Source organism: Sorex araneus, chromosome 3 (assembly GCF_027595985.1).
Source record: "Sorex araneus isolate mSorAra2 chromosome 3, mSorAra2.pri, whole genome shotgun sequence".
Classification (NCBI taxonomy): Eukaryota; Metazoa; Chordata; class Mammalia; order Eulipotyphla; family Soricidae; genus Sorex; species Sorex araneus.
In genome coordinates, this window is record NC_073304.1 from 151,215,345 (window position 1) to 151,232,515 (window position 17,171).

Below are 17,171 nucleotides of genomic sequence, written 5' to 3' on the forward strand. Positions count from 1 at the left end.
TGCCTTGTCTTTTTGAAATTCATTGCCAAGGGACACACACACATGGCCAAGCACACACACACACACACACATCTACTTAAACAGAATACATAAAACTATAAGTATAACTAAAATTATAAGAGAAAGAAGTGCAATAACCTATGATAAGAAAGTCAGTTTCCTGTTCTCTTTCCCAGAAAAAGCAGACGATCATCTATGGAAATGCTTTGGGTCCTCCCATGACTTAGAAGGTCATGCTGCAAGAGAGATAAAGCATGTAAGTACAGCATTCGGCATTTATCATGCCCCCATGTGCCACCTAGGAAGTCTGTCAGGACATTTAAGGTCCTATAATTCTGTAAAACTCCCTTATGCATTACAGAGACTTTGTATTTAACATTTCCACCTTATAAGCTGTCCTCTGCAACCAACTGTCTTCATTTTTAGCATCTTACATCCACAGATTTTTTCAGACAAAGAGATTAGAAGTTATGGATTATACACGTGTATAAGAAAAAATGTAAGGACAAACTTACTGCATATTTGGGCCTAGCATTTTACCTCTGGGGTCTGTCTCCTCATTTTCCAGGTCTGTGGTCATCTGGTTTGATTCTTTCACAAGAGTCCTTGAGCTGGTGGTAGATCTCAATAGGATGAGGCTCTCATCCTAATTAAAAATCACAGTAATGACTGAATAGAAAAGAGGCTTTATCAGAATGAAAATAACATAGATTGGGATGTCAGCCAGCACATAGCTTCAAAGAGAGGGAGCAGGGTCTGGGTTGATGCCCAGCAGAGCTAGGGTGACCTAACAGTAGATCCATACTTTTGTCCTGTTTTCAGGAAACTCATCTATACTCATGAGGAAGAATAAGAATAGCAAGTCTGTGAACCTGAGGAACACACAAAGAACAGACATCACATATACAGAAAACAGTGGAGAAATATACTTAGGTGGCTGGTTTGGTATAGTGATGAAGAACAGAAGAGTAGAAGTCAGTAAGGACTAATATTAAGATAAAATTAAAATGCCTTAAAAATAAACTTAAAATAAATAAATATTTTTTAAGAAATAAAAAATGCGGAGCTGGAGTGATAGCACAGCGGTTAGGGCATTTGCCTTGCACATGGCTGAACCGGGTCCAATTCCCAGCATCCAATATCGTCCCTCAAGCACCGCCAGGAGTAATTCCTGAGTGCAGAGCCAGGAGTAATCCCTGAGCATCGCTGGGTGTGACCCAAAAAGCAAAAAAAAAAAGAAAAGAAAAGAAAGAAAAAATGCTATTGAGGAGTCTCCACTGACCAATATTGGTCTGAGGTCCTTATCCAAATAAAGTGCTCTGAAATTTCTGCTTTTGCCCATCCAAAACCAACAGAATGCAATAGGCAATCACTGCCCAAGCTTCAAGACTTAGGCTAACCTGTTTACAGTTTCACTAATCACAGGGATTCTGTCTAAATATGAAGGAAGGGAAGAAAAAAGTTGCAGGAAGCCTTGTGAGGTTCCTGACAGGATGCCCACTTAGGAAGGCCTGATTCATCAGAAGAAATAGCGCAGTCGTTACATGTTCCTGCCCCTGGTTTGGTCCCCGGAACCCCACCAAGAGTGATTCCTGAGCACAAAGCCAGGAGCACCACCAGATGTGGCCCAAAAACCAAGCAACAACAAAAAGTCTTAATTCATATATCTGTTCATTTTATAGGTCTGGTTTACTTATTTAAATGTAGAGTCCTTCCAGGATTTAGAAAGAGGAAACTATTATTTTGTTGAAATATACAAATCTGTGAATGGTTACATATTGCAATTCATTTTAAAATTAATTTTTTTAATGTTTGAAACAGAACCTAAACACTGTGATCCACAACACAGTCGCTTCAGGCGCTCAATACTCCAAACCCAATCCCACCATCAGCTCAACCCTCCCTCCACCAGTGTCCCCCGCCTGCCATCCACCCTGCCAGCCCATGCCACAGCACACACAAAACAATTCACTTCATGTTGCCTGCCTCAACATACATCTCACAGTGCTGCAAAGAGAGTCACCAGTCAGGATACACTGAGCTGCCAGGCTCTAGCTGAGCCCTCCGTGTCATCATTGGACTCACTGGGCCCAGTGGCCACTGCACAGCCTCCTGTTCAATCTGCTGTGGTCCCAGTGGGACTCCAGCATGAGAAATTTGGAGATGGTAGATGACCACACAGAGCCACACTCTCCAGCCCCTCCAGAATTGGGGCAACTCAGTAGCGTGACATCTCCATCAGATCGGTAGTGGAGCTGGGCTGTTTATATGCCAGAGGAAGTAGGGCATGGATGGGGTGCTGGGCCCCCCACCACCACTAGGGCAGGGACCCATCCACCCCCATCTGGAGAAGGCTCCAGAAAACTCAGCCTGCAGACCTGGCCTACCCGGAGTGACTCAGCAATGGCTTCTTTCCTAAATTTATTAGGATTTTTTTCCAAAAACATAATTATTAAATTCCTTGAATAAGACTTTCACTGTCTTTGGCCAGAGTGATTATACAGTGGGTAGGGCATTTGCCTTGCACATGGCTGACCCGGCTTTGATCCTCGGCATCCCATATGGTCCCCCAAGCACCACCAGGAGTGATCCTCCCCCGCAAAAATTACCATCTTATTCGGCAGACTTCTAATAAATCCACGAAAAAGCATAGATATGCAGGGGGAAGAACAGTGGTAAAGTTGCACGGTTCAATCCCTGTCAATGTCCAGGGCTACTCCTGGCTCTACACTCAGGAATCACTCCTGGTGGTACTCTGGGAACTATATGGGATGCCAAGGACCGAACCCAGGTCAGTCTCAGGCAAGGCAAGCACCCTTTCCATTGTACTATGTCTCTGACCCACCACCAGGTTTTGTTTTGTATTTTTGTCTTTTTGGGTCACACCAATGATGTTCAGTGGTTACTCCTGGCTCTGCACTAAGGAATTACTCCTGGTGGTGCTCAGGGGACCATATCAGATGCCAGGGATGGAACACAGGTCAGCTGCATGCAAGGCAAATGACCTACCCATTGTACTATTATTCCAGCCATACTACCAGACTTTATTTTAATTTTTTATCTTACAAAGTAGTCCACAATATTTTATTACATTTAATATTTGAACACCAATCCCACCACCATTATACCTTCCCACCATCATATTTCAAATGTTTCCACCCTGAATCCCAACCCCTGCCCAAAGCAGAACCGAAATAATTTATTTTGTATTGTTTGCTATGAAAAACCACTGAAAATGCTCCCAAAAAGTTTCCTTAGAGGAAAGAGTGTGAAGATTGTTGTATTTCACCCAGGGGGGCATTAAGCCCTTCAATAAGAGATTACTAACATGTTGAGCCTTGTGTGCTATATACATCTGTAAAAGATTTCCCTCTAAGATTTGTTGCCCTATCTTTAAACCCCATCAAATGTGGTGCAGTATTCTTGGAGTATGGGTGGTGTGAGATATGAGTTGTCGCATGGCCATGAATGCAGCCACATGGTCCAGAAATACATTCACTTCTGGATGAGACTCAGCCCAAGCATGTGGCGAGCAGCTATGAGCATGGCGGCGGTTGAGTACTGGAGGTTTTCGGCTGCCAGGCTGGGTTCCTTGGAGAGGGGAGGGGTCTCACCCACCCCCTCTCCAGAGCAACTCAAATGAAACAGCCTGGCACAGGGTCCAATGGCATGGTTATGATGTATGTCGTGTCATGCTCCCTTCCAGAAGAGAAGGACAACTCGACTCTGGGTGGTGACCGATGACAAAATTATCTGGTGCCAGCCAGAGGTGGCTTATGGTGTCACTGCTGAGTTGCTGGAAGCAAGGGGATGTGGGTGAAGCATCCGCACTCCTGGCTCCATTGAACCCAGAGTTTTCAGTCACAAGTCCCACGTACCTGGGTTTTCTGCAGATTCACTCATGGATGAGACTCGGCTTGAGCATGTGGAGAGTGGCCATGAGCATGGCAGTGGTTGATTCTGGAGGTTTTCAGCTACCAGCAGGGAGGAGTCTCACCTGCCCCCCTTCGGAGCACCCCAAATGAAACAGCCTGGCATGGGGTCCATCGGCATGGTATGGCGTGTGTCGCCACTAGATGTTTTTCTAATTAAGATGTTTTGTTTTGTTTTAATTTTTTTTAATTTTACATGAATCACCATGAGGTACAGTTATAGACTTACAAACTTTTGTTCTTACACTTCAGTTATACAATGATAAAGTACCCATCCCTCCACCAGTGCCCATTCTCCACCACCAATGATCCCAGTATCCCTCCCACCACCCCCGCCTCTTCCCCTTTTGCTCATTCTCTCTCTCCTTTTGGGTGTTGTGATTTGCAATATAAGTATTGAGTGGCCATCGTGTTCGGTCTATAGCCCGTATCTCCCATCCTGAGCAGGTCCTCCAAGCACCATTTACTTGATGGTCCCTTCTCTATCCCAACTGCCTTTTCCCCCAACATCTGAGGCTGGCTTCTAAGCCAAGGAGCAATCCTCCTGGTACACAGCCACCAGATTTTTTAAAGAATTTTTTTTCCCCAGTCACTTCCAGTCTTGTCAGTTTCCTGCGTCCTGGATGTATGTGGGTCTCTCAGCAACTTGAAGGCTGTTGGCTCCTCGTTTCCTGGTTCCACCAACAAGTGGATAGTTCTTATTGGCAGAGGCTCCAAGTCAGAATGAAGGGACAGCTCGTAACTTTTTAGTTTTTTCTGTCCTCAGCTTCTGGTCTTGTGTGCTCCATCTGGTCTCCCCTCTACTGCTCTGGGAGCTAGTCACTGGAGGAGTCTGAGTGTGAGGAGGGAAAATGTGGGCGGTGGGGACCCTAACAGGTGTTGTTCTAGACAAAGCACAGGAACAGCCGCATACAGAAGGGGGGCTTTATTGGCAGTGGAACAACTTCGGAAGGATGTCCAACAAAATGGCTGGAGGGTAGCTTCAAAGAGAGAGTTGGGTTCCAGTAGAGGGGTCCCACGGAGGAAGAGAGACAGACAGCGTACACATATTCTAGTGCTTCTTCAGGAAACTCAAATAGATTCATTCGTGAGGAAGAATGGCAAGTCTGCACAATTGAGGAACATGCATCACATACAGAAAACGGCAGAAAAACAACCTGGGGTGGCGAGGAAGATTGTGTAGTTAGCGTGGTAATGAAGACCAAGGAGACTCGAGGTGGAAGTAAGTTCTCAGCTGTCTCCACTGGCCGCAGCTGTCCACCTCATGGTCTGGATCCTTGTCACCATAAATCTTTTGAAGGTTCCACTTTTGCCAGAGCCAATAGAACGCAGAGGGGCAGCTTCTCCAAGAGAGGCCGTCACACCCTCCACACTACCAGCTTCTATCAGTTCCACCTTTCTGTAACCCAGAGAATCCTAAATATTTAGGGCAAAAGTTGCAGAAAGCTTTGACCCTGAGATAAGCCCCCTTTTTTTTTTGGTTTTGTTTTTAGGGCTATACCTGGCAGTGCTCAGGTCTTATTCTTGGCTGTGTACTCAGGAATTACTCCTGTAGGCTCAGGGACTAGATGGGATGCTGAGGATTGAACCCAGTTGGCCATGTGCAAGGTAGACACCCTACCCTTTGTACTATAGCTCTAGCCCAATCTCTCTTGTTTTTGTTTTGTTTTGTTTTGTTTTTTTGCTTTTTGGGTCACATCCAGCGATGCACAGGGGTTACTCCTGGCTTTGTACTCAGGAATTATTCCTGGCAGTGCTCAGGGGACCATATGGGATGCTGGGATTCGAACCCGGGTTGGCCGCTTGCAAGGCAAATGCCCTACCCGCTATGCTATCGCTCCAGCCCCTAACCCAATCTCTTTAAAAAAAAAAAAACAGTATTTTCATCTATGCAGCATTTTGTGGGGTTAGGGTTTTTTTGCTTATTTATTTGGATGATTTATTTGGGTTTTGTGGGGGTTTTGCTTGTTTGGGGGCTACACCAGCAAGCCAAGAGTGGCTCCTGGTCACCACCATGTGAGGTCCAAAAACCAAACAATTTTTTTTCCTTTTTAAGCCAGAAAGTGAGAGTAGGGCACTTGCTTTGCATGCAGCTGACCCTGGTTTGATCCCTGGCACCACATATGATCCCCAGCCCTGCCAGGAGTGATCTCTGAGCACAAAGCCAGGGGTAACTCCTTTAGTACCAGTGGATGTGGCCAAAACCTTTTTAAAAATTCCTTTCTTATATTTGCAGCCCAAAAGACAGCTTTTTTTGCAATAACTTTTCTCAAACCTCAAGACTGGAACAGCATGAGAAGAAATTTTCAACTCATGGGACAGAATAAAATAGAATAAAGTAGTCCTCAAGGTGACAGGTGACTAAAGCTGAGTTGCAATTCTTTAACAACACAGAATTATAGAGTGATTATGAAAATTCCAGATGCTTGAACCCATGGTCTGTTCAGCCACTTGTAGTCCTCCAGCCAAAATTACAGTATGAAACACATATATGAACAAAACATGGCACACCAGATCCTGAAAATAAGGCAACAAGAGATATCGGGTTATGGCTGTGGCGGGATGCATGGGAGATCCCAGGGGGCGGGGGGGTACCGGCCCCGCCCTCTGCCGATATTTAAGTGGTGCCAGCGAGGAAGGGTTTCTCTCTCTCAACCCTTCCTTCCCGGGCACAGCATTGCGATTGCCACTTTTTGAGCACAAAATGGAGGTACCAGCCCGGCTGCAGTGGGACATGCGGGAGATCCCAGGGACAGGGGGTACCGGCCCCACCCTTTGCCGATATTTAAATGCAGCAGCCACACGTGTGGGGCCTTGCCGCTGCTGCACGAGCACGATCCCGGAGGCCACCTGAACTACTTTGGACACGAACAGCTAGCAGAAATGCCTCCAGACTGTGAACTGAGCCACTGCCCCATGTGGCGCCAGTGGGGAAGGGTTTCTCTCTGCAGGCTTCTCCATCTTATGAGCACCACAAAAGGGAAGTAAAAGCTTGCAGTGATGCAATTTCTGGCAGAATTTTCCCTGGACTTTATACAGAAATCCAGACCTAATATCTCTTAATTGTCAGCAATGTGAAATGGTTCGTTTTTAGCAGGTCTGACTGTGGGGGGAAATGCCAAACAATAATAGTGAGTTTTTTGTTGAAATATTGAAGGTAATCAAAGTAGCAGCCATTTCTCTAGACTGTGAACTAAGCCATAGCCCCAAGCCGGCCAAGGATGAGAAATATCCTTCTTTCTCAGTTTTTTTCCCTTGTCGGGTGGTGTGGCATCAGCCATATTATGAGGACTATTAAGCAGGCATGAACTTGGTGGTGCAGGAAGGAGGGAAAAAAATGAGTTATGTACTTGGAACAGCAGGACTTCATATCTCTTCATTCTCAGCAATGGAAAACTAATTATCAAATGCTTCCTTGGCAGTAGGGCTGTCTTTTTTGGGGGGAAACTCCAACAACAATAGTGAGTTTTGTGTTGAAATATGGAATGTAATCAAGGTAAAGAGAAAATGAAGTGAAATTTATCAGTTACGCAGGTGGGGGTGGGCGGGCGGGGGTGGGAGGTATACTGGGGTTTTTGGTGGTGGAATATGGGCACTGGTGAAGGGATGGGTGTTTGAGTATTGTATAACTGAGACATAAGCCTGAGAACTTTGTAACTTTTCACATGGTGATTCAATAAAATAAATTTTTTAAAAAAGAGAGATTGGGTTAAAGTATGGAGAAGGTATCTTCTAGAGACCAGAGAGATGGTACCGGAGTTCAAGCATTAGCCTTACATACAGCAAAACATGGTTTGGTCTCTGATGCTGCACATGGTCCCCTGATCACTGCCTGAAGTGACCTGAGCACAGAGCCAGGAGTAAGCCCTGAGCATCAACAGATGTGGCCCCTAATGTGATTTATATCATCTATTGTCAGAGACTCTGGCAGAATAAAACCAAGAAAGCACTTAATCCACCCCAAGAGTTGTGACTCTAAGAAGCTACTTTATTCATTCCCAATTTTCATTTTCCCAAAAAGAGAGCAAACTCCTGGAACCAGGAAGACTCCAAAGGGCCATCTCTCATGTCAGGCATGCATGAGGCCCAAGTCTGATGAAAATGGGCTGCATGGTGGCTCACTTTCACCCCTTACAGGTCTGTTTCTGTGATACATCAACAGGGACTGGAGTGCCAGTAACCAGCCCTTGTTGTACACTCTGGACCAGTCAGTGCTAATGACTGTGGCTGTAGTTCCATGTGACCGGCGTTCCCATGAGGACTCCACCCTTGGCAGTCATGTGGCATTAAGAGAGTCAACAAAGGAGCTGGTTATTTCCTTTAGGCTTCAAGACTGTCCATCGCTCATCTTTTTCTTTATGCTTTATTGAGGTACTGGGATTTACAATACTTTTAATTATACTTTTTTAAAATTTTTTTATTAGAGAATCACTGTGATGTACAGTTACAAACTTATGAACTTTTGTGTTTGCATTTTACTCATACAGTGATCATTCACCCATCCCTCCACCAGTGCCCATTCACCTCCACCAATGATCCCAGTATCCCTCTCACCACCCCCACCCCATCCCCCACCAACCCACCCTGCCTCTGTGGCAGGACATTCCCCTTTGTTCTCCCTCCTTTTGAGTGTTGTAGTTTGCAATAGAGGTATTGAGTGGCCATCATGTTTGGTCTATAATCTACTTCCAGCTCGCATCTTCCAACCAGAATGGGTCCTCCTGACATCCTCTACTTGGTGTTCCCTTCTCTATCTGAGCTGCCTTTTCCCCTAGCATGTGAGGCCAGTTTCCAAGCTGTGGGGCAGACCTCCTAATCCTTATCTCTACAACTCTTGGGTGTTAGTCTCCCACTCTGTTACTTTATATTCCACAGATGTAGTTATAACTTTTATGTGCACATTATTCCAACACCACACCCATCACCTGAGTGCCTGCTTCCCTTCACCAGTGTCCCAAATACCCTCCCAATTATGCCCTCTCATGTAAGCTTAGTTCTATAGACAAAATCTTCAATTCTTTTGGACTGGAGTGATATGACAGTGAATGGGTTGCTTGTCTTGCTCATGGTCAACTCATGTTTAATCCCCAACAACTGATAGGGTTCCCCGATCCCCACCAGGAGTGAACCCTGAATGCAGAGCCAGGAGTAAGTCCTGAGCACCAGGGAGGGTGGGGTGGCCCTCTCAAAAAACATCTTCAGTTCTGATGAAGTTTTGACCATTTGCTGTTCCCTTACTATATTTCCTTATATCCCTCATATGAGAGAGAAGGGAGTGTGTGTGTGTGTGTATGTGTGTGTGTGTGTGTGTAGGCATAAGTGTATCTGCATACATATCAACAAATAAATCCTGAAATTCCCAAAATTGCAAGTCAATGATAAGAAAAATATTGATGAAGAAAAATATTTTTTTCAAAAGCTGGGTATCTTTCTATAAGTGCATAAAATAAAAGTTAATGGTATGAATGCTTCTCTGCCAATACATTTTTAAATCAACATGAAATACATAAATCTTGCTAGTATACAGTTTAGTAAAAGCGAGGCTGAGAAAGCTAAGAAAACTCTAAGGGAAAATCTGAATAACTTGTAAAGGTGTAAAAGTGCATTTCCTAGCAAAGGAATATTGAATTTATGTTAGAAAAATATTACTATATTATAGATAGTACTTTAATGAATAATAGCTTATAATAAAGTACAGATATAACAAAGTTATCTAAATGCACATAGCAATTCAATAAAATAAATCATTAATTACATAATCATTAATTATAATAGGAGAATTGTAAAATCTTTTAGCAAGCTAGAAATAAACAGACCTTTCTAATTCTGGTAGAGGGCAACCAATTGTAAGCATCATGAGTGAATGCCATACTCAATGGCAAAGTGCTAAGAAATTTGTCTTGTCTTTTAAGAACTCCTTTAATGCATCTTGCAAACTGATTTCAAGACTATGAATCCTCTAAGTTGCTGCCTGTCATGAAGGTCTGTATAGTTCCTTCAAATCTGAATGACAGTCTAGTTGGATGGAGTATCCTTGGTCTTCATTTGATTCAGTTTTTGTAGTATATCTTTCCATGTTTTTCTGGCTCATAGAGTCTCATTTGGTAGATCTGCTGTGAATCTTAGGGGCTTTCCTTTGTGTGTAAATTTCCTTTTCTGATTTTGCTGCTTTCAAAATTTTATCTATTGAAACAATAAAGCCTTGGCTTTTATCATTCTGAACACAATGTGACTTGGAGCTTTTGTATTTAAGTGTATTTCTGCTGGGACCCTTCTGGTGCCAGATCTCGGTGCCTATGTTCTGGGAAATTCTTATCTATGATTTCTTTACATAGCTGTTCATCGAATTTTCCTTTCTGTTCTTTGGGAACTCCAGTGGTTCTTAAATCGTCCTCTAACCTCATCCCTTTGTTCTCTTATGTGCTATTCATTCCCTTTCAAACTTTTTGTTTTCTAGAGGTTTCCTGAGTCTCTTTGTGGAGCTCCTTAATCCTTCTCTCAGCTGCTGTTATTTTGCTGTTCAAAGCTCCTATTTTGGGTCGTGCCACACCTCAAAGATTACTCCTGGTAGGCTCAGGGACTGTATGGGGTACCAGGAATCCAAGCTGGGTCAGCTACATGTAAGGCAAGTGCCTCATCCACTGTATTATCTCTATGGCCTCTCCATTGCATTCATTTGTTTGTTTGTTTAAAGGTAACACTCAGCAGTGCTCAGAATTCATTCCTGGATCTTCACTCAGAATCACTACTAGCAATGCTCAGGCTCTATGAGGTGCCAAGGATCAAACCCGGGTCGGTCATGTGCAGGGCAAGCACTTTTCCCGTTGTTCTATTTCACTGTTTCCTCTAGTTCATTTTTCATATCACGTACCACATTCTTCATTTCTCTCACTTCTATTTGCAGTTCTCTTATTCTATTCTCATAAGTTCTCGTGCTTTGCTGATTCCCTGCACCATCATTTCTCTGAGCCCATTAAACATCCTCAATAAGGTGTCACTGAAGTCATTCCTGAGAACTCTTCCCTCCACCAGCTGGCAGGCTTCCAACTATGGACCAGTCCCCCTCGCCCTCATTTCTACTGTCTTGGGGTATTAGTTTCATACTGTGCTTTTTTTTTAATCCCACAAATGAGTGTGATCATTGTATGCCTGTCTTTCACCCAGCATGATGCTTTCCATGTCCGTCCATGTATAAGCAAATGTCATAACTTCATTTTTCCTAGCCGCTGTGTGTAGATGTACCACAGTTTCTTTATCCGGTCATCTGTTCTCAGGCTCTGGGGTTGTTTCTGGATTTCTGGCTATTGTGAGTAGTGCTGTGAATATGTTCATTAACATAGGAATATGGATGGATTTTCTGCATTGTGTTTTTGGGCCTCTAGGGTATATTCCCAGGAGTGGATCTTAGGGAATCTCAATTTCTAGTCTGTTGAGGAATATCCATATTGTTTTCCTTAGAAGGTTGGACCAGTCAGCATTCTCACCAGCAATTTTTCACCATGTCTGTGCCAGCACTGGTTGTTCTTGTTCTTTTTGATGAGAGCCAGTCTCTGTGGCATAATATCATATCTCACTGTTATTTTGATTTGCCTCTCCTTGATGATTAGTGATTTAGTGATATTGAGCTTTTTTTTTTTTATTGTGCCTTTTGGCCATTTGTAGCTCTTGTTTGACAAAATTTCTGTTCTTGTTGGGTTGGCCCAGAGAAGGACACTTTGAAGTGTGGTTCCACCACCGCCCATTACCTCGGCCCCACCAGCCAACCCCCACTGGGTATCGGGAGGATCTGGTCCTGGTTCTGAGCGAACTGCACATCCCTCTCCCCCCTCCCACCAGGCCTTCTTCATCAGTATAAACCCCCCTTAAACACAGGCAGGCACAGTCTTCATTAGGCCCCTAGAGGATTGTGAGGCCCGCCTGGGACTGCTTTCTTTCCAGTAAATCACATTTCAGCCTAATTCTCCTCTTGGATACTGTTCCTTCGTTTTCACTTTCTATCCCAGACCTTTCACTTCTTCCTATTTTTTGATGGGGTTGGATGTTTTTCCTTGTAAATTTCTAGTGCTTTATATATCTTTTATACTTACTCCTTATAAGATGGGTAATGGGTAAATAATGTTTCCCGTTCCATGGGCTCTCTTTGTTTTCTTTTATTTTATTTTTATAAAGTAGTTCACAATATTTGATTACATTTAATATTCGAACACCAATCCCGCCACCATTACAACTTCCCACCACTGTATTTTGGATGTTTTTATCCTGAACCCCATCCCCTGCCCCAAAGCAGAACCAAAATAATTTATTTCTATTGTTTTTTATGAATAAACCACTGAAAATGCTTCCAATGTTTCCTTGGAGGAAAGTGTGTAAACAATCTTTAATAGGGGCCATTAAACCCTTCTGTAAGAGATTACTAACATGTTGTTAAAGGTTGAGCCTTTCCCTCCCCGCCCCGAGCAGAGCCCCTCAAGCAGCCGCAGACCTCTGGAACCCAGCCACAGCCATGCTCAAGGCCACTATCCACAAGTTTGGATGAGCCTCACGCATGAAGGAACCGGTAGAGGAACCCAGGTTTGTGGGACGCGGGGCTGAGATCTCCAAGTCTGCTCAGATAGGGACTGGTCCTTCTCCACCCAGACCCCCCATTTTCCAGTAGCTTGGCAGTCACATCCACAAACTGCCCCCACTGCCGTGTAATCCCATCAACAACCAAGGTCCAGAGACTATAAAACAAAGCTCCCGGAAGCAACCTCTTATAGCCTAGTTTTCCCTCTCAGAGAACCTGGCAAGGTACCAAGAGCATCCTGCCTGCACAGCAGAGCCTGGCAAGCTCTCCATGGCATAATCGATATGCCAAATACAGTAATAATGATGGATCTCATTCCCCTTACCCTGAAAGAGCCTCCAATGCGGCACCACTGGAAAGAACAAGTAAAGAGAGGCTGCTAAAATCTCAGGTCTAGGACAAATGGAGATGTTACTGGCACCTGCTCGAGCAAATTGATCATCAGTGGGATCACAGTGATACAGTGATACAGTGGCATATATATGTATATACACATATATATGTATGTGTATATATATGCTCATATATATCTGTAAAAATATATTTCCTTCTAACATTGGTTACTTTCTACTTTAAACCCATCAAATGTGTTGTGCTACTCTTGGAATATGAGTGGTGTGAGGTCTGAAATGTCACACGGCCAAAACTGAGGCTGTGCAATCCAGAAATAAATTCACTCGTGGGTAAGGCTCATCTGAGCGTGTGGAGAGTGGCTGTAAGCATGGCAGCAGTTGAGTTCTGAAGGTTTTTGGCTGCCAGGGCTGAGTCCCTTGGAGTGGGGAGGGGCCTCACCCGCCCCCATCTGGGGTGCCCCAAATGAAACAGCCTGGTGCAGGGTCTGGTGGCATGGCTATGGTGACTCATTTTATGCTCTGTTCCGAGAGAGGACAGTGAGTCTCTGGATCGTGGCCATTGATGAAATTATAGGGCACCAGCCAGAGGTGGCTTATGGGCATGACTGCCACGTTGCCCGAAACATGGAGAGATGGGAGGGAGATCACCTATTCCCTGTTCTGTTGAACCTAGAGTTCTCAGTCATAGGTCCCACATGCCTGGGTTTCCTGGGGATTCACTTGTGGGTGAGGTTCAGCCTGAACGTGTGAAGAGTAACTGTGAGCATAGCAGCGGTTGAGTTCTGGAGGTTTTTGGCTTCCAGGGCTGTGTCCCTTGGGGTGGGGAGGGAACTCTCCCCCTCAACAAATGAAACAGTTCATGGGCTCTCTTTGTACCCTGGTGATTGTTTCCTTTGAAGTGTATAAGTTTCTCAGTTTAATATAGTTCCGTTGTTTATTTTTGCTTGCACTTGCTTGGTGAACGGCTTTTCACCCTTGAAGATGCCTTTACCTTCAAGGTTGGTGTAGATGATGCATCAGCGGCACAGGTCTCTTTCATTTACAATTCCCAAGTTCTTCAATATTTGAAAGAATGAAAATATTGAATAATAAAGATGCTCAAATTCAGAGTTACTGGAAAGTAAAAGAGAAAAGAAAAAGAGCTCTCCAAGTGGGAAGGAACTTAGTATAAGACTCAGTTAAAAAGGATTTTTGTGTAGGCCCTTTAAAGGCTCCTAGCATTCCTTACCAAGTGTTTACAGAGATTCCAGGAAGTCACAGGGACACCTAGCTGACCTAAATCTCTCTGGGCACTCTTGCTCCTTACCTTAGTCTCCCTGTCAGCCTAGGCTCCAAGCCATAGTTTTATGGTCCTGGAAAGTTCTAGGAATACTGGGGCAGGACTTTGGGAATGAAATGTGTGTCAGGTCTGTGGGGGAAGGTGAGAAGAGGGAACTGGCTTCCTTCTTCACTGGCAAGATGAAACAAATCTCCTGGCATAATAGTCCATTATTTTGGTTTCTCTGTCAGCCTAGATGCCAGGGCAGAGTTCTGTGTTCCTGGGAAGTCCCAGGCAAGCTCAGTCATAACCTTGGGTATGGAATGTATATCAGGTTGATGAGGGAAAGATGGAACATCTGGAGGGAGCACTGTTGCCTCCTCTTTCGATATCATAGAGGAATCTCCTACATTTCCTCTGTGTCCCTTATGTATTCAGGTCTGATATTGAGGTCTTTAGTCCATTTTGATCAGACTTTTGTGCATGGCATTAGAAAGACAAGCCTTCAGTTTTAAAAAAGTTTGTCTTGCTTACATCTCTGATATTTTTAGAAAGAGAAAACAATGGCTTATATCATCCATCAGTCCTCTCTGATTCTCTCAGCCTCTTTTATTGAAGGAAAACCTCTCTCCAATTTCTTTCAACCAGGAAAAATCTCATTCAACCATGGGGTCATAGGTGTATCAGCATGCATTTGTCCTATTGGTCTTCATCATCAGCCAGTGATAATCCAAACAATAGAAAAAAAATCTTTTCATTTTGTGACTTCCAATCATTCCCTTTATATCACAAGGATGAAAATAATTTTTTGGCTCTTCCCACTATTGGGAAACTGGCTAGAGGCCCAGTTGCCCTGTGTGTCAATTAGATAAAAACATATAAGAGAAAAATAAGTTATTGGTAAGGTTATTTTCCCCTACTGGAGCAGAAAGAAAGAGAAAGATAAGCCTTTCAAAAATGAAAGTGTTCCAGACCTCACTTCGGAGTTGGATGATTTGTCCAGAGGCCTGTTGACATGCCACTGAGAGCTTCAGAAACTCAAACACCTCACAGTGCAAAGTGGTTGGTACAAGCTTTGGACTCTAACCCCTAGGGGTTGGGTGGGCCTTCCTGGACCCTTTGTGATCACAAGATCTATTCACTAAAGTAAGATTCCATTGCTGAATGGATGGAAGAAGACTTCTGAAATTATTTATTGCTCCATGGAGTTGAGTTTAGCTGTACCCCCCACTCTACTTTATGTAAACTGTGGTTTACAAACCAATTCAACAGGTCGGTCATTCTCCATAGAGAGAATTTTTTTTTAATTTAAAGTAATAAAAAGAGAACATGTATTTGTTGATGGTTACATAGTTGTTCCCAGCTTCCTAGATGAAACATCAAAATGCATTTTGAGTTTTTATGTTTGTTTGTTTGGCTTTTTGGGTCACAGCAGTGATTCTCATAAGAAGGAATTGAACCTGGGTGGGTGCATGCAAGGTAAACGCCCTACCCACTGTACTATTGCTCTTGCTCAATATAATGCATTTTGAATTTTGAGTTTATTGCTGAGGCAGTCTGTGTGTGTGTGTCTCTGTGTCTGTGTGTGTGTGTGTGTTTGTGTGTAAATGCAGATGAGAGGTAACCAACTATCATCAGGCACGCTCACCATTTCTGTGATCCCAGCCGGAGGCAACGTCATGGACTGAGGCTTCCTTGGGGCTCACTAATAAAACATCTGCTAAACTCATCTGTGCCCTGGGGGCTGGAGTGATAGCATATTGGGTAGGGCGTTTACCTTGCACGCAGCCAACTCAGGTTCGAATCCCAGCATCCCATATGGTCCCCTGTGCACCACCAGGAGTAACCCCTGTGCATCGCTAGGTGTGACCCAAAAAGCAAAACAAAAAACAAAAAACCTCATCTGTGCCCAGGTTTTACCTCCTAGAAGGAATGAGCCAGCACTGTGGTCCAGATTCATCTGACTGAAAAGTTTAAATGGTGATGAAACTTAAACCATTTGATCTTTTACAAACAGGCTTGAAAAGTGGCTAAGAGACCCCAAAAGGCCCTACCTGAAAAAACGCCAAAGGACCAGTTTTCAGGCATGTAGCCAATCTGGATCCAATCCCCAGTACCCCGTATGGTACACCCAGCACCACCAGGAGTAAGCCTGAGTATTGTCAGGTGTGGCCCAAAAACAAAAACAAAACAAGGAGCACGGTTCCTTCTTTTTACTAAGTCTGCTCCTTCCTCCCTTGCTGTCCGCTTGAACCATTGTAATTCTCCCATGGTCTTGACTGTGGTGGAGTCCATGCGGCATGTGAGTGAGACATCAAGATTGACTAAGGAGAAGCACAGTAGCAGTTCCCCGGCCCTCCCTCCGGGACAATGAGGCCCCAGCATTTCTCTCCACCTGGCGAAAGAGGGCTGAACAGAAAAGGAGGGAGAGGTGGTCGGGGTTGTTCCTTCCTTTACCTGCAAGGAAATTACTGGTCTAGGCTTGCAGGCTGACCACCTCTGTCGCCAGGCTAGCAGGGACACTGCGCTGCAGTGAGTTATATTTTCTAGTGTAGACCTGGGCTGGATCTATTGGGAGAGGCATAACTTGTGGTGCTCTGGGCTAACTCCTGGTGCTGTGCTCAGGGGTCCCTCCTGGCAAGACCTGGGGACCTTATGTGGTGGGTCACATGCAAGTCAAGTGGCTTACCCTGCTGTATTATCTCTTCTGTCTTTTAATATGCACTTATAAAAAAATCACAAACCTTGCTCCCACAAGGCTTAACTGATAAACTGTGTAAGAATTACCTTCATAGTGCTGGAGAGATATCCCAGGGGTTAAGGCAAATGGCTGACCCTGGTTTTATCCCAGCACCTCATGGGACCCACTGAGCACCACTAGGAGTGGTCCCTGAGCACCATCAGTGTCCTCCACTCCTTCCCTGACCGCCCACACCCCCATCGCAAAAAAAAAAAAAAGAAAGAAAGAATTACTTCACTCAAACTAATTAAATTTTGTTTGGAAGCCACAGCCAGCAGTGTTAGTGGAGGGAGAGAGGACTCATGAGTTGCTCCCGAAGATT

The 17,171-nt window shown here is 44.3% G+C and overlaps 2 protein-coding genes across 4 annotated transcripts in view; both read left to right on the plus strand.

The window, feature by feature from the left end:
* Window positions 1–7,460, plus strand: part of THEM4 (thioesterase superfamily member 4) — a 57,170-nt gene extending 49,710 nt beyond the window's left edge. Inside the window, exons 7-8 of one of the 3 annotated variants that reach the window (XR_008629155.1) lie at window positions 177–256; window positions 823–7,460. The gene's annotated coding sequence lies outside the window, so the exon portion shown is untranslated. Of the gene's footprint in view, window positions 1–176 lie in introns of all 3 variants that reach the window. The other 2 variants (XR_008629156.1, XR_008629154.1) reach the window with 2 other exon arrangements.
* THEM5 (thioesterase superfamily member 5) overlaps window positions 1–17,171 on the plus strand; it is a 59,530-nt gene that overhangs the window by 3,383 nt on the left and 38,976 nt on the right. The window contains exon 2 of the mRNA XM_055132157.1: window positions 177–256. Coding sequence (XP_054988132.1) covers window positions 177–256 — 80 coding nt within the window. The remainder of the gene's footprint in view (window positions 1–176; window positions 257–17,171) is intronic.